The following is a 26,020-nucleotide window of genomic DNA, read 5'->3' as shown; positions in this document are numbered from 1 at the left end:
GGTTAGGATTAGGATTAGGGTTAGGATTAGGGTTAGGATTATAATTACGGTTAGTGTTATGGCCCATGTTTAGGGTTTAGGGTTATAGGGTACCGTATGTAGGAGGGTCTGCAATTACCTTGGATAAAATACAGTTGTTTGTGTGGGTGTGTGTACATCTGTACTGTACATGTATGGCTATGTGAATATAGGCCTGTGATTCATATGAAGAATGTGCATGGTCTTTTATAGTACAAGGACAAATTGGCCAATGCCAGAGGCTAGATGCATACCAATGTGTGTACATCTACAAATGAGAAATTTTGGTGGTTTGCTTTTCATTGCAAATTGCAGTCATTTTAAATTATCGCAGCTTTTTTAATTGCAACTTCCTACGCACAAAATGGCGTTTAATTTACTCGCAACATTACGCGTCTGGTAAAGCCGTGAAATTGTGCCTATTTAGAGGATATCTCATCATTTGTATTATGTACATCATCACTATACTTGTCCATGTTGTCAAAGATATGGCTATATGCAGAGTGAATTTCAGCCCACCCCCCCCTTATGGCCAGGGTACCAGGGGATGGGTGGCTGGGACTTATACCAGGGCTAAATTTCAAAAATGTTAAAACTCCCCGCCAAGTCCCGGACCGACGGGAAACAACACATGGCCGGCCCTACAGGGACAAATTTTGTGTCAATGCCCGTCTGTTATAATAAACTGCCCGGCTATTTGTTCCGGGTACTGATCTGCACTGCAGGCAGGGGTTGGAGTGGGTCAGGGACTCAGGGTTTCAATTGACAAGTGCATTGTCAACAGTCTTCATTTTCACGTACATGAAATCTATAAGCTTAACTACTGAACATACAGGCCTATGCACCCCCCCCACAATCATAATTACTCACATCACTAGTATCACAGGGTCAGGGTTTCAATTGACAAGTGCATTATCAACAGCCTTGCATTTTAACGTGCATGAAATCTATAAGCTTAAATACTGAATATACAGGCCTGTGTACCCCCCCCACACACACACAATCATAATTACTCACATCACTAGTATCACAGGGTCAGGGTTTCTATTGACAAGTGCATTATCAACAGCATTGCATTTTCACATGCATGAAATCTATAAGCTTACGGAACATACAGGTCTATGTCCCCCCCCACACACACAATCATAATTACTCACATCACTAGTATCACAGACATTCAAATTCCATCATGAAATCTATTCGGCTTTCACAGTACAGTGATTTTCAAGTTCAAACGCTAGCTCTTCAAAGGTGCTGAATTCGACCATCGTGCAAATCGCCAGATATCGCATGAGCAAATTATTATAAGGGCGCACATCACTGAAAATGATGCCAGTTTTTCTCTATAAAAATGCTAATTAAAATCATTTAAACAAATTTTGATATCTGCCATCTGTGATACAATTGTAGGATTTAATATTACTAATCATTACCAATCCAAATTTAGCCAAAATTATGCAAATTTCTGCTCATTTTAATGCTATCTATGTTTTTTTCTTAGAATAAAAATTAATTAAGATTTGTTCCAAGTCTACCATGTTACAATACTGATAATTCAATAAAAAAAACTTTTTAGACTGCAACAAGTCTGTCCTAAAACATTGTATTTATTTGGATAATGAATTGGAAATTCAAAATCATATTTGCTACACAAAGTAAAATTATTTGAAGTTTGAAATATATAGTGGATAAAATAAAGTCCAATTTGAAAGAATTTAATGTTCTAAGGTGTATGGCTCAAGGCTTGGATAGCAGTTATCCATGTTTGACCAATGCATGCATGGATAGCCCTAGTGAAATGGACATTGGATAGCTCTTATCCATAGTGCTGAGTGACCAGCATGGATAATTGCTATCCATTTTGCCTCTCAGTTTACATGTGTTTGGCCCAAGGCTTGGATAGCAGTTATCCATGCATACAAGTGAAATGGGAAAATAATGGATAGCTCTTATCCATCCCAGTGCTGACCAGCAAGGATAATTGCTATCCATTTTGCTTGTCAGATTACATATTACAACAGAGATGATTTTCATTTTGGACTTTACTAAGTCCAGATATATTTTAAACTTGAAATTAAATTCACTTTGTGTAACAAGTATGATTTTGAATGTCCAATTTATTATCCATTCCAAAAGGAGCACCCCTTCCAAGGCTATATGATTAGGATTTGGACTAAGGTTAGGAAGTTGATATAGGATTAGGGTTTGCCTGTTAAGGGTATGTTAGGGTTAAGGTTGGGATTAGGGTTAGGTTAGGGTTAGGATTAGGATTAGGGTTAGGATTAGGGTTAGGATTAGAATTACGGTTAGTGTTATGGCCCATGTTTAGGGTTTAGGGTTATAGGGTACCGTATGTAGGAGGGTCTGCAATTACCTTGGATAAAATACAGTTGTTTGTGTGGGTGTGTGTACATCTGTACTGTACATGTATGGCTATGTGAATATAGGCCTGTGATTCATATGAAGAATGTGCATGGTCTTTTTATAGTACAAGGACAAATTGGCCAATGCCAGAGGCTAGATGCATACCAATGTGTGTACATCTACAAATGAGAAATTTTTGGTGGTTTGCTTTTCATTGCAAATTGCAGTCATTTTAAATTATCGCAGCTTTTTTAATTGCAACTTCCTACGCACAAAATGGCGTTTAATTTACTCGCAACATTACGCGTCTGGTAAAGCCGTGAAATTGTGCCTATTTAGAGGATATCTCATCATTTGTATTATGTACATCATCACTATACTTGTCCATGTTGTCAAAGATATGGCTATATGCAGAGTGAATTTCCAGCCCACCCCCCCCCCCCCCTTATGGCCAGGGTACCAGGGGGATGGGTGGCTGGGACTTATACCAGGGCTAAATTTGAAGAATGTTAAAACTCCCCGCCAAGTCCCGGACCGACGGGAAACAACACATGGCCGGCCCTACAGGGACAAATTTTGTGTCAATGCCCGTCTGTTATAATAAACTGCCCGGCTATTTGTTCCGGGTACTGATCTGCACTGCAGGCAGGGGTTGGAGTGGGTCAGGGACTCAGGGTTTCAATTGACAAGTGCATTGTCAACAGTCTTCATTTTCACGTACATGAAATCTATAAGCTTAACTACTGAACATACAGGCCTATGCACCCCCACAATCATAATTACTCACATCACTAGTATCACAGGGTCAGGGTTTCAATTGACAAGTGCATTATCAACAGCCTTGCATTTTAACGTGCATGAAATCTATAAGCTTAAATACTGAATATACAGGCCTATGTACCCCCCCCAGCACACACACACAATCATAATTACTCACATCACTAGTATCACAGGGTCAGGGTTTCTATTGACAAGTGCATTATCAACAGCATTGCATTTTCACGTGCATGAAATCTATAAGCTTACGGAACATACAGGTCTATGTCCCCCCCACACACACACAAATCATAATTACTCACATCACTAGTATCACAGACATTCAAATTCCATCATGAAATCTATTCGGCTTTCACAGTACAGTGATTTTCAAGTTCAAACGCTAGCTCTTCAAAGGTGCTGAATTCGACCATCGTGCAAATCGCCAGATATCGCATGAGCAAATTATTATAAGGGCGCACATCACTGAAAATGATGCCAGTTTTTCTCTATAAAAATGCTAATTAAAATCATTTAAACAAATTTTGATATCTGCCATCTGTGATACAATTGTAGGATTTAATATTACTAATCATTACCAATCCAAATTTAGCCAAAATTATGCAAATTTCTGCTCATTTTAATGCTATCTATGTTTTTTTCTTAGAATAAAAATTAATTAAGATTTGTTCCAAGTCTACCATGTTACAATACTGATAATTCAATAAAAAAAACTTTTTAGACTGCAACAAGTCTGTCCTAAAACATTGTATTTATTTGGATAATGAATTGGAAATTCAAAATCATATTTGCTACACAAAGTAAAATTATTTGAAGTTTGAAATATATAGTGGATAAAATAAAGTCCAATTTGAAAGAATTTAATGTTCTAAGGTGTATGGCTCAAGGCTTGGATAGCAGTTATCCATGTTTGACCAATGCATGCATGGATAGCCCTAGTGAAATGGACATTGGATAGCTCTTATCCATAGTGCTGAGTGACCAGCATGGATAATTGCTATCCATTTTGCCTCTCAGTTTACATGTGTTTGGCCCAAGGCTTGGATAGCAGTTATCCATGCATACAAGTGAAATGGGAAAATAATGGATAGCTCTTATCCATCCCAGTGCTGACCAGCATGGATAATTGCTATCCATTTTGCTTGTCAGATTACATATTAGGTGTATGGCTCAAGGCTTGGATAGCAGTTATCCATGTTTGACCAATGCATGCATGGATAGCCCTAGTGAAATGGACATTGGATAGCTCTTATCCATAGTGCTGAGTGACCAGCATGGATAATTGCTATCCATTTTGCCTCTCAGTTTACATGTGTTTGGCCCAAGGCTTGGATAGCAGTTATCCATGCATACAAGTGAAATGGGAAAATAATGGATAGCTCTTATCCATCCCAGTGCTGACCAGCATGGATAATTGCTATCCATTTTGCTTGTCAGATTACATATTACAACAGAGATGATTTTCATTTTGGACTTTACTAAGTCCAGATATATTTTAAACTTGAAATTAAATTCACTTTGTGTAACAAGTATGATTTTGAATGTCCAATTTATTATCCATTCCAAAAGGAGCACCCCCTTCCAAGGCTATATGATTAGGATTTGGACTAAGGTTAGGAAGTTGATATAGGATTAGGGTTTGCCTGTTAAGGGTATGTTAGGGTTAAGGTTGGGATTAGGGTTAGGTTAGGGTTAGGATTAGGATTAGGGTTAGGATTAGGGTTAGGATTATAATTACGGTTAGTGTTATGGCCCATGTTTAGGGTTTAGGGTTATAGGGTACCGTATGTAGGAGGGGTCTGCAATTACCTTGGATAAAATACAGTTGTTTGTGTGGGTGTGTGTACATCTGTACTGTACATGTATGGCTATGTGAATATAGGCCTGTGATTCATATGAAGAATGTGCATGGTCTTTTTATAGTACAAGGACAAATTGGCCAATGCCAGAGGCTAGATGCATACCAATGTGTGTACATCTACAAATGAGAAATTTTTGGTGGTTTGCTTTTCATTGCAAATTGCAGTCATTTTAAATTATCGCAGCTTTTTTTTTTTTTTTTTCCTACGCACAAAATGGCGTTTAATTTACTCGCAACATTACGCGTCTGGTAAAGCCGTGAAATTGTGCCTATTTAGAGGATATCTCATCATTTGTATTATGTACATCATCACTATACTTGTCCATGTTGTCAAAGATATGGCTATATGCAGAGTGAATTTCAGCCCACCCCCCTTATGGCCAGGGTACCAGGGGATGGGTGGCTGGGACTTATACCAGGGCTAAATTTCAAAATGTTAAAACTCCCGCCAAGTCCCGGACCGACGGGAAACAACACATGGCCGGCCCTACAGGGACAAATTTTGTGTCAATGCCCGTCTGTTATAATAAACTGCCCGGCTATTTGTTCCGGGTACTGATCTGCACTGCAGGCAGGGGTTGGAGTGGGTCAGGGACTCAGGGTTTCAATTGACAAGTGCATTGTCAACAGTCTTCATTTTCACGTACATGAAATCTATAAGCTTAACTACTGAACATACAGGCCTATGCACCCCCCACAATCATAATTACTCACATCACTAGTATCACAGGGTCAGGGTTTCAATTGACAAGTGCATTATCAACAGCCTTGCATTTTAACGTGCATGAAATCTATAAGCTTAAATACTGAATATACAGGCCTATGTACCCCCCCAGCACACACACAATCATAATTACTCACATCACTAGTATCACAGGGTCAGGGTTTCTATTGACAAGTGCATTATCAACAGCATTGCATTTTCACATGCATGAAATCTATAAGCTTACGGAACATACAGGTCTATGTCCCCCCCCCCACACACACACAATCATAATTACTCACATCACTAGTATCACAGACATTCAAATTCCATCATGAAATCTATTCGGCTTTCACAGTACAGTGATTTTCAAGTTCAAACGCTAGCTCTTCAAAGGTGCTGAATTCGACCATCGTGCAAATCGCCAGATATCGCATGAGCAAATTATTATAAGGGCGCACATCACTGAAAATGATGCCAGTTTTTCTCTATAAAAATGCTAATTAAAATCATTTAAACAAATTTTGATATCTGCCATCTGTGATACAATTGTAGGATTTAATATTACTAATCATTACCAATCAAAATTTAGCCAAAATTATGCAAATTTCTGCTCATTTTAATGCTATCTATGTTTTTTTCTTAGAATAAAAATTAATTAAGATTTGTTCCAAGTCTACCATGTTACAATACTGATAATTCAATAAAAAAAACTTTTTAGACTGCAACAAGTCTGTCCTAAAACATTGTATTTATTTGGATAATGAATTGGAAATTCAAAATCATATTTGCTACACAAAGTAAAATTATTTGAAGTTTGAAATATATAGTGGATAAAATAAAGTCCAATTTGAAAGAATTTAATGTTCTAAGGTGTATGGCTCAAGGCTTGGATAGCAGTTATCCATGTTTGACCAATGCATGCATGGATAGCCCTAGTGAAATGGACATTGGATAGCTCTTATCCATAGTGCTGAGTGACCAGCATGGATAATTGCTATCCATTTTGCCTCTCAGTTTACATGTGTTTGGCCCAAGGCTTGGATAGCAGTTATCCATGCATACAAGTGAAATGGGAAAATAATGGATAGCTCTTATCCATCCCAGTGCTGACCAGCATGGATAATTGCTATCCATTTTGCTTGTCAGATTACATATTAGGTGTATGGCTCAAGGCTTGGATAGCAGTTATCCATGTTTGACCAATGCATGCATGGATAGCCCTAGTGAAATGGACATTGGATAGCTCTTATCCATAGTGCTGAGTGACCAGCATGGATAATTGCTATCCATTTTGCCTCTCAGTTTACATGTGTTTGGCCCAAGGCTTGGATAGCAGTTATCCATGCATACAAGTGAAATGGGAAAATAATGGATAGCTCTTATCCATCCCAGTGCTGACCAGCATGGATAATTGCTATCCATTTTGCTTGTCAGATTACATATTACAACAGAGATGATTTTCATTTTGGACTTTACTAAGTCCAGATATATTTTAAACTTGAAATTAAATTCACTTTGTGTAACAAGTATGATTTTGAATGTCCAATTTATTATCCATTCCAAAAGGAGCACCCCCTTCCAAGGCTATATGATTAGGATTTGGACTAAGGTTAGGAAGTTGATATAGGATTAGGGTTTGCCTGTTAAGGGTATGTTAGGGTTAAGGTTGGGATTAGGGTTAGGTTAGGGTTAGGATTAGGATTAGGGTTAGGATTAGGGTTAGGATTATAATTACGGTTAGTGTTATGGCCCATGTTTAGGGTTTAGGGTTATAGGGTACCGTATGTAGGAGGGGTCTGCAATTACCTTGGATAAAATACAGTTGTTTGTGTGGGTGTGTGTACATCTGTACTGTACATGTATGGCTATGTGAATATAGGCCTGTGATTCATATGAAGAATGTGCATGGTCTTTTTATAGTACAAGGACAAATTGGCCAATGCCAGAGGCTAGATGCATACCAATGTGTGTACATCTACAAATGAGAAATTTTTGGTGGTTTGCTTTTCATTGCAAATTGCAGTCATTTTAAATTATCGCAGCTTTTTAATTGCAACTTCCTACGCACAAAATGGCGTTTAATTTACTCGCAACATTACGCGTCTGGTAAAGCCGTGAAATTGTGCCTATTTAGAGGATATCTCATCATTTGTATTATGTACATCATCACTATACTTGTCCATGTTGTCAAAGATATGGCTATATGCAGAGTGAATTTCAGCCCACCCCCCTTATGGCCAGGGTACCAGGGGATGGGTGGCTGGGACTTATACCAGGGCTAAATTTCAAAATGTTAAAACTCCCCGCCAAGTCCCGGACCGACGGGAAACAACACATGGCCGGCCCTACAGGGACACATTTTGTGTCAATGCCCGTCTGTTATAATAAACTGCCCGGCTATTTGTTCCGGGTACTGATCTGCACTGCAGGCAGGGGTTGGAGTGGGTCAGGGACTCAGGGTTTCAATTGACAAGTGCATTGTCAACAGTCTTCATTTTCACGTACATGAAATCTATAAGCTTAACTACTGAACATACAGGCCTATGCACCCCCCCACAATCATAATTACTCACATCACTAGTATCACAGGGTCAGGGTTTCAATTGACAAGTGCATTATCAACAGCCTTGCATTTTAACGTGCATGAAATCTATAAGCTTAAATACTGAATATACAGGCCTGTGTACCCCCCCCCCCAGCACACACACACAATCATAATTACTCACATCACTAGTATCACAGGGTCAGGGTTTCTATTGACAAGTGCATTATCAACAGCATTGCATTTTCACATGCATGAAATCTATAAGCTTACGGAACATACAGGTCTATGTCCCCCCCCCCACACACACACAATCATAATTACTCACATCACTAGTATCACAGACATTCAAATTCCATCATGAAATCTATTCGGCTTTCACAGTACAGTGATTTTCAAGTTCAAACGCTAGCTCTTCAAAGGTGCTGAATTCGACCATCGTGCAAATCGCCAGATATCGCATGAGCAAATTATTATAAGGGCGCACATCACTGAAAATGATGCCAGTTTTTCTCTATAAAAAGGCTAATTAAAATCATTTAAACAAATTTTGATATCTGCCATCTGTGATACAATTGTAGGATTTAATATTACTAATCATTACCAATCCAAATTTAGCCAAAATTATGCAAATTTCTGCTCATTTTAATGCTATCTATGTTTTTTTCTTAGAATAAAAATTAATTAAGATTTGTTCCAAGTCTACCATGTTACAATACTGATAATTCAATAAAAAAAAACTTTTTAGACTGCAACAAGTCTGTCCTAAAACATTGTATTTATTTGGATAATGAATTGAAATTCAAAATCATATTTGCTACACAAAGTAAAATTATTTGAAGTTTGAAATATATAGTGGATAAAATAAAGTCCAATTTGAAAGAATTTAATGTTCCAATATCATATCAAAAGACAGAACATTATGGCTTTAAGGGTCGCTGGATAATTCATGGCTGTGTTAATGTTTATTTTTAACGGTCATTTTGATTTTAATAAAGATTCTGCTGTAGGATTGAAAGCTTAGACCACTTAACATGTAATAATATGTACTTTCAGTATGTTGCAAATTTGAATTTGTGAATATCTAATCCCGTCATCATATTTTGACTATTGAATTCAGACGATTCAAACACTACTATAATTATGTAGTCAAATCCAATGAAATTCTACTCACTTAGACAGTTTCGTCTTCCTGGTCGGAAGACTTCTTCAGTAATGCGATGATCCACTGGTTTTCCCGCGAGACTTCTCATCCCTAGGGTGCACAGTTCTTAGTAGTGGATCATATATGTGATTTAGAGAATATACACATTCATCGCGATTTAGCGTCTCCTGCCCCCTCTTTCTAGGGATGAGAAGTCTCGCGGGAAAACCAGTGGATCATCGCATTACTGAAGAAGTCTTCCGACCAGGAAGACGAAACTGTCTAAGTGAGTAGAATTTCATTGGATTTGACTACATAATCAAAAACTTTAGTTTACTTCACAATCCTGATGAATTTGTTTCAAAATACTATAATTATTCATATGCAAACTACAACCGGAATGAAAACAACGGCGGTGGGAAAAATCTACCAAAAATGAGCTGATGAACTGCATTGATGATTTGTTAACACGGGCGTGGTAATATCATATTGATTATCATTTTTGCCCCTTGTTGTAAAATTGTCTTATGGCTCAATATCGGTAATAACCTTCTTATCATTGTCTCACAAAAGGACCCAACATGACTGTCCCTATCTTTACAGACGTTAACTATTGCTGAAGTAACGTGTGTGTGTGGTAGGGGCTGTCGCAAAGGTTCTCAATCAACAATAAGTGTTTCAACTTATCCATTTTCTTTATTTTATCATGCTTGGTACAACAAAATAAAATTAACATGTACAATTACATGACGTGCAAACAGAGCAGAGCTCGGTAAAAAATGTAACAGACATCGGGGGCAAATAATTTGTCTTTCTTTCAATTTAATCCAGGGTTTTAAACGCAATATCACAATGTTAATCGTCTGCTTAATGTCAGATCAGGCACTAGGCCTAGCAAAGGCATTTTGTCGGGAATGCTACACCCAAGTTCATTGATGACTGCCTTAATGAGAACGACCATTCTTTACGAAAACCAAATCTCACTTAGTTTGTGTTGCATAGCAATCATAGTAAATAGCTTACTTATTGGTTGTAAGACACTCAGATCACCTCGTCTCCTAACGTCAACATTGAGAGTCCCAGTTGCCTCGTCAACATAGTAATCGTTACAATCCATGAAATACCAAGTTACTGCAAATTTTACAACCAATTAAGAATATGTAAAGAAGATATCATACATTATAAGTTGTTGCAATAACATAATTATTTGCATTTACCGGCTACATCATTTATTAAAGAAATAAGAAGACATGGACTCAAAGTACTAAAATAGTAACTACCACGGCCGAAACATGTTAGTAAAAATACAATTTTAATAATACTTGTACAAATTCCTTGTGATAAGTTTGGAAAAGAGAAATTAAGAAAGATTGAAATTGTTCTTAATGTGTATGTTGTTTATATTATTTTTACTTGGATAATGATTACTAGTAAACGTATACTCTACGTTGTGTGGGATTTATAAGTAATACAAAATGGTGAGAAGCAGACTAAAGTAATGGATACTTCAGAAATTATAAGCATTTTGCTAAAGAAGACACTTCATTAGGATAGGTTTGCCTAATGAAATTCCAATTTTTTCTTCTCATGGGAATCCTCTTATCTTCTGTAAAGGAGGTGCCAAAAATGTCTGTAAGAGCCCAATGTTAGTAAGGTTATCACTTATATGTTCTAATAATTGCACGACATTTGCTTACAAGATAATTCGTGACCAATTTGAAAGACTCTTCAAAAGTGATATGCATTATAATATGTGATGCGATCAAGCAAAATCAGTCGGAACTCGGAAATATTAAATTGTCAGTTTCTTATAGGGTAGTAACAAACATTTGCAAAGCTGCATTTTGCCGAAAACCCCATTGCAATGGAGCAACCAGTTCCAAAGATATGAGCATTTTTAAGAGTTTCCAAAACAATGGAAAACAAAAGGAAATATTTACCTTGTTTGGCTATATCTCAAAATCAATATTTCCAGTTCCGATTGATTTTGCTTGATCGCATCACATGTAGGAAATCGCATGTTTCTCACAAATATAGGAAATGGTAAATTTGCCGTGAATTCGCGTGGCCAAAATCATGCATAAGTGTCGTCTGTGCAAATACAGTTTTATCGTTGATATAAAATTATTACAGGGAGTCAATTTTAACTAGCATTATTAAGTATATATTATAAAACATAATCTAAAATGCAGTTTGATTCCTTACTAGGCGAATCGTCATCCTCAATTGTGACTGTAGCTTTGTGAAGAGGTTCAAGAAGTGCCTGTCCATTAGTAGCAGCAGTAGCAGCATTATCAAGTCCAATTGCTACCATCAGTTGTTCTGTATGCTCCTCACTGCCATCATCGGTTATTGGCAAAGTTACTGTTTTCGTGTGTTCAGTCGCTAAAAATATCAAATCTGTAACTGCAGCAAGCGTTCCATAGTCCATTGTTGATGTTGCCGATAGATCCGTTGCTGTTAACGCTTTATTAGTCAAATAAAGAATAAATGCAACATTCAGTTAGTGAAATAAGTGACTTTTATGGATACAGACTGAAAACAAATCCTTAAAGCCATAATGTACGATTTCTGGCAAATTTTGATTGTGTTATTCTTTACCTAAAGTGCTAAAATAATATAAGTACAAATTGCATTGAAGGGTTTCTCTCCATTTTAGGTTGATGTAACAAGGTACAGTGAAAGAAACTCCACTGGATATTTTGGTCGTTTAACATAGAGTTCCTTAAGGGACTAAAAGTAATAATAATTATGACTTTATGCCAAGATTGTTTGTTGACCTACAAACACAACGGATTTGGCTGATTCCATTTAGTTGTAAGTTGGGACATGTGTAAACATTTACAAATATGCCAAGAAATCAGATTTGAAAATGAAACAAGCTAGCCAATTTCATATCATAAGACCGAGCAATATGGCTTTAAGGGTCGCTGGTTATTTCATGGCTGTGTTAATGTTTATCTTTAATGGTCATTTTGATTTTAATAAAGATTCTGCTGTAGGATAGAAAGCTTAGACCACTTAACATGTAATAATATGTACTTTCAGTATGTTGCAAATTTAAATTTGAGAATATCTAATCCCGTCATCATCTTTTGACTATTGAATTCAGACGATTCAAACACTAAAATTATTCATATGCAAAAACGGAATGAAAACAACGGCGGTGGGGAAAATCTACCAAAAATGAGCTGATAAACTGCATTGATGATGTGTTAACACGGGCGTGGTAATATCATATTGATTATCATTTTTGCCCCTTGTTGTAAAATTGTCTTATGGCTCAATATCGGTAATAACCTTCTTATCATTGTCTCACAAAAGGACCCAACATGACTGTCCCTATCTTTACAGACGTTAACTATTGCTGAAGTAACGTGTGTGTGTGTGGTAGGGGCTGTCGCAAAGGTTCTCAATCAACAATAAGTGTTTCAACTTATCCATTTTCTTTATATTATCATGCTTGGTACAACAAAATAAAATTAACATGTACAATTACATGACGTGCAAACAGAGCAGAGCTCGGTCAAAAATGTAACATACATCGGGGGCAGGTAATTGTTCTTTCTTTCAATTTCATCCAGAGTTTTAAACGCATATCACAATGTTAATTGTCTAGGCCTAGCAAAGGCATTTTGTCGGGAATGCTACACCCAAGTTCATTGATGACTGCATTAATGAGAACGGCCATTCTTTACGAAAACCAAATCTCACTTAGTTTGTGTTGCATAGTAATCATAGTAAATAGCTTACTTATTGCTTGTGAGACACTCAGATCACCTCGTCTCCTAACGTCAACATTGAGAGTCCCAGTTGCCTCGTCAACGTAGTAATCGTTACAATCCAGAAAATACCAAGTTACTGCAAATTATATAACCAATTAAGATATGTAAAAAAGATATCATATATTATAAGTTTTTGCAATAGCATAATTATTTGCATTTACTAGTTACATCACTTTTTCAGGAAATGAGCAGAAACGGACTGAAACTACTAAAACGGTAACTACCACGGCCCGTAAAATTATGAAAAAAAAAATTCAAGTTTTAATAATACTTGACCGGATCCCTTGTTATAAGAGTGGAAAAGGGAAACAGAAAAAGAAAAAAATTGAGCAAAATGTATTTTATAATATTTTTACTTGGATTCTGATTACTATAAGTATACTTTACGTTGTATTATAATAATACCGATATTCGTTGAAATTAGACTAAAATATTGGCATTTGCAGAAATTATGCGCATCCCCCTGAAGACATGGGATTCCCGTGTCTTTATTAGAATAGGTGTGCCTAAGAAATTACAATGTCTTCTTTTAGGAACTCCCTTGTCTTGTTTAGGGGAGTTGCCAAAAATGTCTGGAAGAGCCTAATGTCATTATGGTATTCACTGATATATTCGAATAATCGCACGACATTTTGCATACAATATAGTCTGTTAAATTTATAATCAAGTTAAATTAGTCACCACAATATACATGCATGTGTAGGAAATCGACAACTTCTCAAATATTCAAGAAATGGTAAATCTATCTTGATTTCGAGGGATGAAAATCATGTATAAGTGTCGAGTTTAAAAAGAGAGTTTATAACTGTTATAAAATTAAAGAGAATCAGTTTGAACTGGCATTATTAGGTATCATGAAAAATATAAAATGCTGTTTGATTCCTTACCAGGTGAATCGTCATCGTCTATTGTGACTGTTGCTTTGTGAAGAGGCTCTTGAAGTGCCTGTCCAGCACTAGCAGCAGTAACAGCATTAGAAAATCCAATTTCTACCATTAGTTGTTCTGTATGCTCTTGACTGGTATCATCGGTTATAGCCAAAATTACAGTTTTCTCATCTTCACCCGCTGCAAATATCAAATCTGTCATTGCAGTAAGCGCTCCGTAGTCCATTACTACTGCTGCCGATAGATCCGTTGCTGTTAAAGCTTTATTGGTCGAAAGAAAAATGCATATGGTCAAAACTGTTGCTGGTTAATTCATGGATTTGTTGATGTTAATCTAGGATGGAAAGCTAAGAAATGTACATTCAGTATGTGGCAAATTTGAAATTTGTGAAAATCTAATGATTTCATCTGATCTTTGACTATCATTTAGAAGATGCAATCGCTGTAATTGTTCATATGCAAACTATAAACGGTAACAAAAAAAAAAAAAAAAAAAAACAGCGGCGGAAAATTTTTCCAAAAATTAGCCGATAAAACGGATTGATGATGTGTTAACACCGGCGTAGTAAATTCATATTGAGTTTTTATTATTTTTCCTTGTTGTAAACTTGACTTACAACTATCATAAATAACCATCTCATCATTATCCCACAAAAGGAACCAACATGGCTGCACGTATCTTTAGAGACTTCAATTATTGCTTCAGTAATGTGTGCGACTGTGGCAAAATATGTCAATAAATTGTCTCGACTTCGCAATGCTTGGTACAGTAAAGTGATAACAAAATGTAAAAGTCATCGCGGTTAAAGTGGATTTTCTTTCTTCCATTTAGACACGAGGTTTAAACGCAAATTCACGATGTTATTCATCTGCAAAATGTTAGATCAAGCACCAAGGCTAGCAAAGGCATTTCTTCGGGAATGTACAATGTGAGCGACAATTCTTTAAGAATTTGTGTCATATAGAAATCATAGTAAATAACTTACTTGTTGACGTTGCCACACTCAGATCACCTCGTCGCTTAAGGATAATATTGACAGTCCCAGCTGCCTCGTCAACATAGTAATCATTACAATCCAGAAAATACCAAGTGACTGCAAGTTTTATAAACAATCAAGATAACTTATGTAAAGAAGAAATTATTCATTAGGGTAGGTGTGCCTAAAGAAATTCAAATGTCTTCAGTTGGGAATTCCCTTGTCTGGTTTTAGACCAGATTAAAAACTAGGTAGGCACCACTAAGAAAAGGAGACGTTCTTACGTTGTTTTTCTTGATCAGTTTTCCGTATATAGCTGCTTTACATTGGATTTTGGCAGCCAATTTGTTTTGATGTTTTAAGTTGTATATACACATATATGCATATACGTGCTATGATTGTTTGTATTTCTTTATGTGTTTACATGTATAATTACTATTATTTTACATGAGTGTCTTTTAATATAGTTGTAACTTTGTATATTGCAGGGCCCCAGTTATAATAGCTTAAAGGTGATTTGGGCATACCCTGGGTAATGATAATAAATAATAATAATACTTTTAAATATCCCTTGTAATAAGAATGATTTAGTTCAAAACGTATACTTTATATAGATTATATTTACTTTGGTTGCGATTAATAGAATACACTACGTTGAGTGTGATTTATAAGCAATAACGATTTGAGAGAAACAGACTAAACTAATGGGCTATTGCATATAATTAACAGGCTTAAAAGGCACAAAAATTACCATGTTTTCTTAAGGGGATGTGCCAAAAATGTCGGTATGAACGCATTGTTACATTAGACGATTTTCTCTTTAATCGGAATTTAATATCTTGTGAGTGTGAGAGAAGGTATTGATTGTTTAATTAATTGATTGATTGATTGATTGATTGATTGATTGATTGATGAATTGATTACTTGATCGATCGATCGATCGATCGATCGATCGATCGATTGATTAATTAATTGATTGATTGATTAATTGATTGAATGATTACCTGATTGATTGATTGATTGATTGATTGATTGATTGATTGATTGATTGATTGATTGATTGATTGATTGATTGATTGAATGAAGTGGGGTGGTATAACTAAGTGAATGAGTAAGTGAGAGGAGTGAGTTGATTGGTTGGTTGATTTACTGATCACATAATATACTATTTTGTGAGATGGATGATTACTGAATTAATCTGTCATTATGGTAGAATAAAACAGTTGACATTGGCGTGGAATAACACCGGGCGCAGTAAAATTGCCATTTTTAAGTTAAAACGGTCAACATATTATCATATTATCATATTATTATCATAGTGTTAAACTAAAAGAAAGGCGTGCGAAACGGGGCTGGTGATTGCATTGACGATCGGGGAGGGGCACTTCAGCAACTGTTTGGTGGGTATGCTCCGCGAATTCGGAGATGTTGTGAGCTGAGGGTACGGGTAAAAGGTTGGGTCTCCGGTGAAAATAAAGGGGCTTTCTTGGCTTTATGGATCAAAATCGACTGAAAAAAATAGAAAATGACATTGTAACAAATGAGCAATTTAGGGGTCTTTTAGAGCTGAACTGATCAAAATAAGTGTCTTTCAGCGACTGGGAAAAAAAGTTTATTTAGCTTCTCAGCGCTAAATTGTTCATATGAAATGTTTCACTTAATCCCATATCAAGTATTATTTCGCATTATAAGCGCTACATCTGTACCAAACTTGGTGTATTTCCTATAAAAGAATTAGGGATTCATTCATAGGATTGAGGGCATGATCGCTGTAAATCAACGATTCAACGATCACCCTGTATTTTATCTTTAAAAGCATTTAATTTAATGCCTATGTGACCAGCGTTGACATCATGTGTATTTCAATACAGCGGTGGCATGCATATCCATATACCGTAAAACCCCGTCTACACGCATATATAGAGTGGTTTTGATGAAAGCTAAATTAATCTAGACGCCATCCATCGAAAAACTTATAAAATTTTGGAGTATGAGCAAACTCTTTACCTATACAAGCATATACAAACAAGTGTTATTGTAAGACAAATCTATTGTATTGGCATATTTACGGCTGTCTCGTATTAATTTAGCTATCATCAAAAACACACTATATGCTTGTAGACGAGGTTTTACGGTATTTGCCTGTCAATATAGCGGTGGCATACTTATCCAGATATTTGCCTGTCAATACAGCGGTGGCATACCTATCCATATATTTGCCTGTCAATACAGCGTTGGTATACGTATCCAGATATTTGCCTGTCAATACAGCTGTTTCATACGTATCCATATATTTGCCTGTAAATACAGCGGTGGCATACATATCCAGATATTTGCCTGTCAATACAGCGGTGGCATACCTATCCAGATATTTGCCTGTCAATACAGCGGTGGCATACGTATCCAGATATTTGCCTGTCAATACAGCGTTGGCATACATATCCATATATTTGCCTGTCAATACAGCGGTGGCATACCTATCCAGATATTTTCCTGTCAATACAGCGGTGGCATACGTATCCAGATATTTGCCTGTCAATACAGCGTTGGCATACATATCCAGATATTTGCCTGTCAATACAGCGGTGGCATACCTATCCAGATATTTTCCTGTCAATACAGCGGTGGCATACGTATCCAGATATTTGCCTGTCAATACAGCTGTGGCATACGTATCCAGATATTTGCCTGTCAATACAGCGGTGGCATACCTATCCATATATTTGCCTGTAAATACAGCGGTGGCATACCTATCCATATATTTGCCTGTAAATACAGCGTTGGCATACCTATCCGGATATTTGCCTGTCAATACAGCGGTGGCATACATATCCAGATATCGCATGTCAATACAGCGGTGGTATACGTATCCAGATATATGCCTGTCAATACAGCGGTGGCATACGTATCCAGATATTTGCCTGTCAATACAGCGGTGGCATACCTATCCGGATATTTGCCTGTCAATACAGCGGTGGCATACATATCCAGATATCATCAAAAACACACTATATGCTTGTAGACGAGGTTTTACGGCATTTACCTGTCAATATAGCGGTGGCATACGTATCCAGATATTTGCCTGTCAATACAGCGGTGGCATACGTATCCAGATATTTGCCTGTCAATACAGCGGTGGCATACCTATCCATATATTTGCCTGTCAATACAGCGGTGGCATACATATCCAGATATCGCATGTCAATACAGCGGTGGTATACGTATCCAGATATATGCCTGTCAATACAGCGGTGGCATACCTATCCGGATATTTGCCTGTCAATACAGCGGTGGCATACATATCCAGATATCATCAAAAACACACTATATGCTTGTAGACGAGGTTTTACGGCATTTACCTGTCAATATAGCGGTGGCATACGTATCCAGATATTTGCCTGTCAATACAGCGTTGGCATACATATCCAGATATTTGCCTGTCAATACAGCGGTGGCATACGTATCCAGATATTTGCCTGTCAATACAGCGGTGGCATACCTATCCAGATATTTGCCTGTCAATACAGCGGTGGCATACATATCCAGATATTTGCCTGTCAATACAGCGGTGGCATACCTATCCAGATATTTGCCTGTCAATACAGCGGTGGCATACCTATCCAGATATTTGCCTGTCAATACAGCGGTGGCATACATATCCAGATATTTGCCTGTCAATACAGCGGTGGCATACCTATCCAGATATTTGCCTGTAAATACAGCGTTGGCATACCTATCCGGATATTTGCCTGTCAATACAGCGGTGGCATACATATCCAGATATTGCCTGTCAATACAGCGGTGGTATACGTATCCAGATGTATGCCTGTCAATACAGCGGTGGCATACATATCTAGTTATTTGCCTGTAAATACAGCGGTGGTATACGTATCCAGATGTATGCCTGTCAATACAGCGGTGGCATACGTATCCAGATATTTGCCTGTCAATACAGCGGTGGCATACCTATCCGGATATTTGCCTGTCAATACAGCGGTGGCATACATATCCAGATATTTGCCTGTAAATACAGCGTTGGCATACGTATCCAGATATTTTCCTGTCAATACAACGGTGGCATACCTATCCGGATATTTGCCTGTCAATACAGCGGTGGCATACGTATCCAGATATTTGCCTGTAAATACAGCGTTGGCATACGTATCCAGATATTTTCCTGTCAATACAGCGGTGGCATACCTATCCGGATATTTGCCTGTCAATACAGCGGTGGCATACGTATCCAGATATTTGCCTGTCAATACAGCGTTGGCATACGTATCCAGATATTTGCCTGTCAATACAGCGGTGGCATACCTATCCAGATATTTGCCTGTAAATACAGCGTTGGCATACCTATCCGGATATTTGCCTGTCAATACAGCGTTGGCATACGTATCCAGATATTTGCCTGTCAATATAGCGGTGGCATACCTATCCATATATTTTCCTGTCAATACAGCGGTGGCATACGTATCCATATATTTGCCTGTCAATACAGCGTTGGCATACGTATCCAGATATTTGCCTGTCAATACAGCGGTGGCATACGTATCCAGATATTTGCCTGTCAATACAGCGGTGGCATACGTATCCATATATTTGCCTGTCAATACAGCGGTGGCATACATATCCAGATATATGCCTGTCAATACAGCGGTGGCATACATATCCAGATATATGCCTGTCAATACAGCGGTGGCATACGTATCCAGATATTTGCCTGTCAATACAGCGGTGGCATACGTATCCAGTTATTTGCCTGTCAATACAGCGGTGGCATACGTATCCATATATTTGCCTGTCAATACAGCGGTGGCATACGTATCCAGATATTTGCCTGTCAATACAGCGGTGGCATACCTATCCATATATTTGCCTGTCAATACAGCGGTGGCATACGTATCCAGATATTTGCCTGTCAATACAGCGGTGGCATACGTATCCAGATATTTGCCTGTCAATACAGCGGTGGCATACATATCTAGTTATTTGCCTGTAAATACAGCGGTGGCATACGTATCCATATATTTGCCTGTCAATACAGCGGTGGCATACGTATCTAGTTATTTGCCTGTAAATACAGCGGTGGCATACGTATCCAGATATTTGCCTGTCAATACAGCGGTGGCATACATATCCAGATATTTGCCTGTCAATACAGCGGTGGCATACGTATCCAGATATTTGCCTGTCAATACAGCGGTGGCATACATATCCAGATATTTGCCTGTCAATACAGCGGTGGCATACGTATCCAGATATTTGCCTGTCAATACAGCGGTGGCATACGTATCCAGATATTTGCCTGTCAATACAGCGGTGGCATACGTATCTAGTTATTTGCCTGTAAATACAGCGTTGGCATACGTATCCAGATATATGCCTGATACTTTCGTATCTGTATTGCGGTATATCAACTAATCACTTGGTTGACTAGGTATGACGGCGCCCGTGGATCACATGGGCATTAAATAAATTCGTCGGCTGTATTCCATAGTGGCGTATAGTGATTTTTGGTCATTTTTTTTTTAAATTGACACATATGTTTTTAATGATGTTTTCTTTATCTAAGTCTCATCAGTCAAAACTAGCTAATTAATTAGTAATTAATTAATTAAATGTGGTGTATAGTTACAAAGTGAAAATGTTTGTTTTCCATAGTGGCGTATCGACCATACGCCACTTTTTATACATATTTTATAATTATGAAATATCGGCAAATATGAAAAACATTGTATGTCATAGTGGCGTACACGTCTTAGTGACGTATCAGACCTATACGCCACTATGGAATACAAACGACGAAAAGTAACGCCATAAGGATTACACGGCGACCGAGGTGGCGTAAGGTTAACGTTAGGTTAGGGTATTGCGTTTTGCATGTTTTCCATAGTGACGTATAGCTTTGTGCTTTTTGCTTTCAGTTTGCCAGCAATAGTATGTATTTATTTCTTTTGAAAAATATATAACAATAAAATCTATTTAGTTTACTACAGACATTTCACATCATTTACAAAATATGATGAATGTCTGATTTACACAACTCGATTTTGTATTTCTTCAAACCCGATTTTCTCGAAAAGTTGTTTATTCGCGGCGCCCCACTATACGCCACTATGGAATACAGACGACGAATTGCGCTTTATCGAATCGCCTAAGCTTGCTGTCTGAAAATAATTCAAGCGGTAAAGAACATTCCAGGCATTTGAAAATAATCTAATTGTGTCAATGTTTCGAGCATCCACCGTTTTGATATCCGCTATCAAAGCGATTAGTAAAGTATCATAAATGTATTATGTTCAGTGTGTCCCAATAGCAATATCACCGATCATTACGTTTTTTGGTGTTTTTTTTTCATTTTAAAAGTATGAATATTGAATATCGTTAAACATTGGTGAATACAGCCATTGGTCAATACAGTCTATTTATTATCTAGTGTCATCTGCATGACTTTAAAAAAGTAATTCATTGAAGCAGGACCGCGAAAATCCGGCGCTTGTTGGAAGACAGGAGTATAGCAGACAGTAGTACATGTACTACTGTGATTTCTATATATAATTAATAAATTATACAATACATTATCGTGCAAAATTTTGAGAACGTAGACTCGACCAAAGTGTGTACTTCATTACAGAACTGCTACGATTAAAACCAGATCTAGGATGGGTTTAAACGGGGTTTAATCCATTACAAACCGAGATTGTTTTATTGGAATATGTTTTCTGTTATCGAGTGGTCATAAAATGCTCTGAGATTATGTAAACATAGTATTAAATGAGTAAATCACCCAAGGACTTCGTTAGAGACTTCGTTTATAAGACTACGTTATTGCTAATTTTGCCAGAGCTTGTTTTATTTTTCATTAGAATGATTAACAGCGGTGGGCGGACTTATGCTCTTTGTTTTGTGAGCGGTACAAAAATGTGATTTCCCGATAAATTAATAAATTAGAATTCGGACCATCTCTTCCTCAGACCTCTATGTAGGACTCTATGGTCTCTTCTCATTACACGATCGTAGTAAGACGTGGCCGGCGACGACGCTTGCGAATTGCCTGTCTTCAACTGCGGTATAGCATGGTATAGGCAGTTTGTACAGAATGTCGCTTCTCTATCTTTTTTTCTCGGATTGAAGCTGTTGCAAAAACAATAATAGGTACTTACTCTGTGTATGGGCAGCGTCAAGCAAGCATAATATCACAATCATCCAGGATAGACTCATGTTGGTAACACAAAATGTTTTCTTCTTGACTTTCTTCATCTATTAAAAAACAGATAAATGATTAAACCCTAAACGCTATTGATCTAATAATCTTTATTTAGGCATTAATGACTGTGCATCAGTTGTTTTGACGGCCATGTTGAAATATTTTGCTTTGGGACCGAGGAATCCGAGGTCAAAGCAAAATGTTTAGATTTTTGCAAAATATCCGAAATAATTACTGAGTTATTTTAATTATTCACAACATCACCTTTCAATTTATTTGTATTATTATTTTTTTTAACTTTTTTTTTTTCTGTTGAGCTTTTTGACAAGAATATACAACATTTTCATCTCTCAAGATGATGACTTTTATTTACGATTAAGGCTATTTTGACGTCTTACGATGTCAGACGTGACATTTTTGTAAAGTGGATTTGAAACAAAATCATCAAACAGCGGAAAAACTGAAATTTACTCAATCAAGCGAGAATAACGCGGGCGATTTTACTAATGCGCGCGGTGGCTTTCAGACGAAATATTAATACTCTGCGTGCTAGCCATACGCTTCAGCGGAAAAAGTTCAAGTTTTGAAATATTTTCTCAAAATATCATAAGCTATCTTAAGAACTGCAGAACCAATTCTAGGCTTGTTTGTACTCATTTGAATGCATTTTTCATGCTGATTCCAAATATGGATATGAAAATTTACATTTTTGAAATTTTTGAATTTTTTAAATTTTTTTTGAAACATGTCGTCTGCAGTCGACACCCGCGTGAAGAGAGTTAAACTAAGATGGTTCACCATTAATCATTCTAGTGGTCAACCGTCTTTCGAGATTCGTATATGATAGCGGTAATATTTATGGCGGTCAACATTTGAATAAAACTATTTCAAAGGAAGTAGGCCTACTTAAGATACTAAATATAATAATGAAATAATCAAAACAATCAAAATTATAATGAAAAGAGTAACGAGAGCTGCTTACACAGTTAAATGAAATATCAGATATAATAACTGAAAATAGATTTTATATGATTTTAAATAATTCATCTCAAAAATGATAATATTCGGTGGCAATCCATGAAATCTATACTCGGATGACCTTGATATGACCATGGCCATTTTCGGCACCCGATGGTGATCATATATACCAAATTTCATGGCAATCTAAAACTTGAATGACCTTGAAATGATCTTGACCATTTTTGGCACTCGATAGTGATCACATCCACCAAGTTTGATGGCAATCCAATAATACTCAGATGACCTTGACATGAACTTGGCCAATATTGGCATTCGATAGTGATCTCATCCACCACGTTTGTTAACAATCCAATAATCTTTACTCTGATGAATATTCTTATGTTACTATACTCAGATGGCCTTGGCATGACCTTGACCATTACTGGTACTCGATGGAGATCTCATCCACCAAATTTGATGATAATCCAAACTATACTTGGATGACCTTGGGGACCCGCGTCTAACATCTAACTAACTATACTCGAATGAACTTGAAATGACCATTTTAGGCACTCGATAACGATCACATCCACCAAGTTTGATGGCCATTCAGATTTTGAAAAAATATACAGTACCAAGCAGTATAGCTTTTTATAACATTTACCAAACAAAATTATTACTTTTCATTTTTTTTTTCATTTGACCGAGAAAACTGATTATGAAGTGAAAAGGTGTAACTAAGAATTCGATCGTTTCCAGTGCCTAATTAAGTCACGGAGTGGGTCTTGTATAAAAATAACCCTCGACTGACTAGCGTTCTGAGTGGGTATTCTTATGTTTGACTTTGTGTTACGAGGGTCTTAAAATCAGCATTGTATTATCAGGGAAATTATGAGTATCCGAAATAATCATATGAACAAATATTTCTATATGATTTTCAAAATGTGTTTTATTATTACAAGGGAAATTATGGGGGAGTTGAAGTTTGAAAGTTTGAAACATTTTTTAATTTGTTCTATGATGTTTTCAAAATGCAGACTTTCAAAAGTTCGATCTTTATTATGTTTTGTGTAATGTGTTTTACTTTATCCTGCATTATCCTAAATATACGGTATATTATTTTGTGTCTCAAATGATTATGAGGTATTATAGTGTCATTTCCAAATATGTCAGTTTTTTCTTCCCTTTGACGCCCGTCAGTTTTTTCATATATCACAGTAACATTTTAGGCCTGGAATGTTCTGTTTAGATGTAATAAAGAAAACAAAATCCGCTAATGCAATTAGATACTATATGAAATCATTTGGCTACACACCTTTAACCACACTTGAACAACTTCTGAACAAGTCACTATTTAACAAACGAAGAAGCATAACCGCGACTATAATCAATCATGAAAGTAGACATAAGAGGCCATTTTGATTTCATACAAATTAGACTTCCTCCCCCTACAGGGATATTTAAGGACTTTTATTATGTTATTCTGCTAAAATAGAAAGGTCGCGTATACCTCTTCACACCGTTAGCTCTGGTTTATTGCGTTAATGCATTCAATGTCACAGTAGACAGTAGATTTATGATTTCACCCATTGGTTTGTTACGGGTCGGTAAATCCATACAATTTGTATGAATAACACCAACTGGAATCTTTTGAAGACTATTTGCTTTTCTCATGAACATGAACAGGTGCCTAAGATAAATGCACCAACATCATTGAAAGCCCTGGATAGGCTAGGTATTAAAGTAACACTCAGAGATCCCGCCATTGCTAAACATCAAAATCAAAAAAAGAACCACAACCGCGAAATGTGTATATCTAACTAGTTTGCCCCGTGAGGACTACAAAGAAGCACTTACCGCGAAATATTGACATCCAACAAGCATAAAATATAAATTAGCCCCCAAATAGAACAGGGCCTGCAAAATGAGGAAAATTTTTGGGTAAAAAGTCAAAAAATGTTTCTTCTGCCTAAAATACACAATTTACACATTAAAATTCATTAATATTACATTTGGGTTAAGGTTAGGTTTTTAGGGTTAGTAGTATATAAAATATTACCTTTGATTAATTCTGCTCAGTTGACGATGATTCCCGCCTTAAAGTTTTTGTAGTAGATCCCTCTTTCATCAAGGTAATGGCGTTACGCAATCGTTAAAGTGCGAATTCGTTCAATTATCAGGATAATTTTTATATTACGTTTTGTTCTTCAAACACGAACACTCAGACATAACTTAACCTACCTAACCTCCAGCCAACAACTATATAAAAGTATGTAAGAACCACAGATTAATAAATAAACAGATTTGAATTTTCCATGCCTGTGCCCTCTAAGCGTGGCCGAATTCAGATGACGCCGGTACAGCGTTCAGACCTGGCGACATCGTGCGAAGTTTCTTTTATGTAGACTCGCGCTATTTGCGCTATTTTTGAGTTTGCTCACGCGGTACCTGACTTAGAGTCGATCCCCATGGGCGACATGCCATGTTTACATGGTATGGTGACAACAATCCCCGGTTGAAACTCAGGTGACATAACATGAAGCGTACCAATTCACCAACAATGTACAGTATGTTCCGGTTCAGCAGAGTCTCCGGCTCTCAATGACGTCAATTTGCTATGTAGATTTATATTATTAATATGATAATAATCAAGTACACACTACATTATACTGCTTGAAGCTAGAAGTACAAAAAACTGTGGCATCGGGGATCGATGCTTAGCGTCACACGCACTGCGACGCATAGAGTGTGGTGCGCTCGGCAAATACCAATCGCGCAGCAGTTGGCGC

General features: G+C 37.0%; 1 protein-coding gene across 1 annotated transcript in view; it reads right to left on the bottom strand.

Annotated features, from left to right (window-relative positions):
- LOC140162400 (FRAS1-related extracellular matrix protein 2-like) overlaps positions 1-25,801 on the bottom strand; it is a 68,773-nt gene extending 42,972 nt beyond the window's left edge. Inside the window, exons 1-8 of the mRNA XM_072185603.1 lie at positions 25,291-25,801; positions 25,089-25,148; positions 22,228-22,324; positions 15,071-15,178; positions 14,085-14,345; positions 13,166-13,273; positions 11,618-11,878; positions 10,436-10,543 (exon numbers count right to left, since the gene is read on the bottom strand). Coding sequence (XP_072041704.1) covers positions 10,436-10,543; positions 11,618-11,878; positions 13,166-13,273; positions 14,085-14,345; positions 15,071-15,178; positions 22,228-22,324; positions 25,089-25,115 — 970 coding nt within the window. The 5' untranslated portion in view covers positions 25,116-25,148; positions 25,291-25,801. The remainder of the gene's footprint in view (positions 1-10,435; positions 10,544-11,617; positions 11,879-13,165; positions 13,274-14,084; positions 14,346-15,070; positions 15,179-22,227; positions 22,325-25,088; positions 25,149-25,290) is intronic.
- Positions 25,802-26,020: the final 219 nt, after the last annotated feature.

This window comes from Amphiura filiformis, chromosome 10 (genome assembly GCF_039555335.1).
Source record: "Amphiura filiformis chromosome 10, Afil_fr2py, whole genome shotgun sequence".
Lineage (NCBI taxonomy): Eukaryota > Metazoa > Echinodermata > Ophiuroidea > Amphilepidida > Amphiuridae > Amphiura > Amphiura filiformis.
Note: the sequence above shows the minus strand (reverse complement) of the source record. Positions and strands in the feature narration are given on the sequence as shown.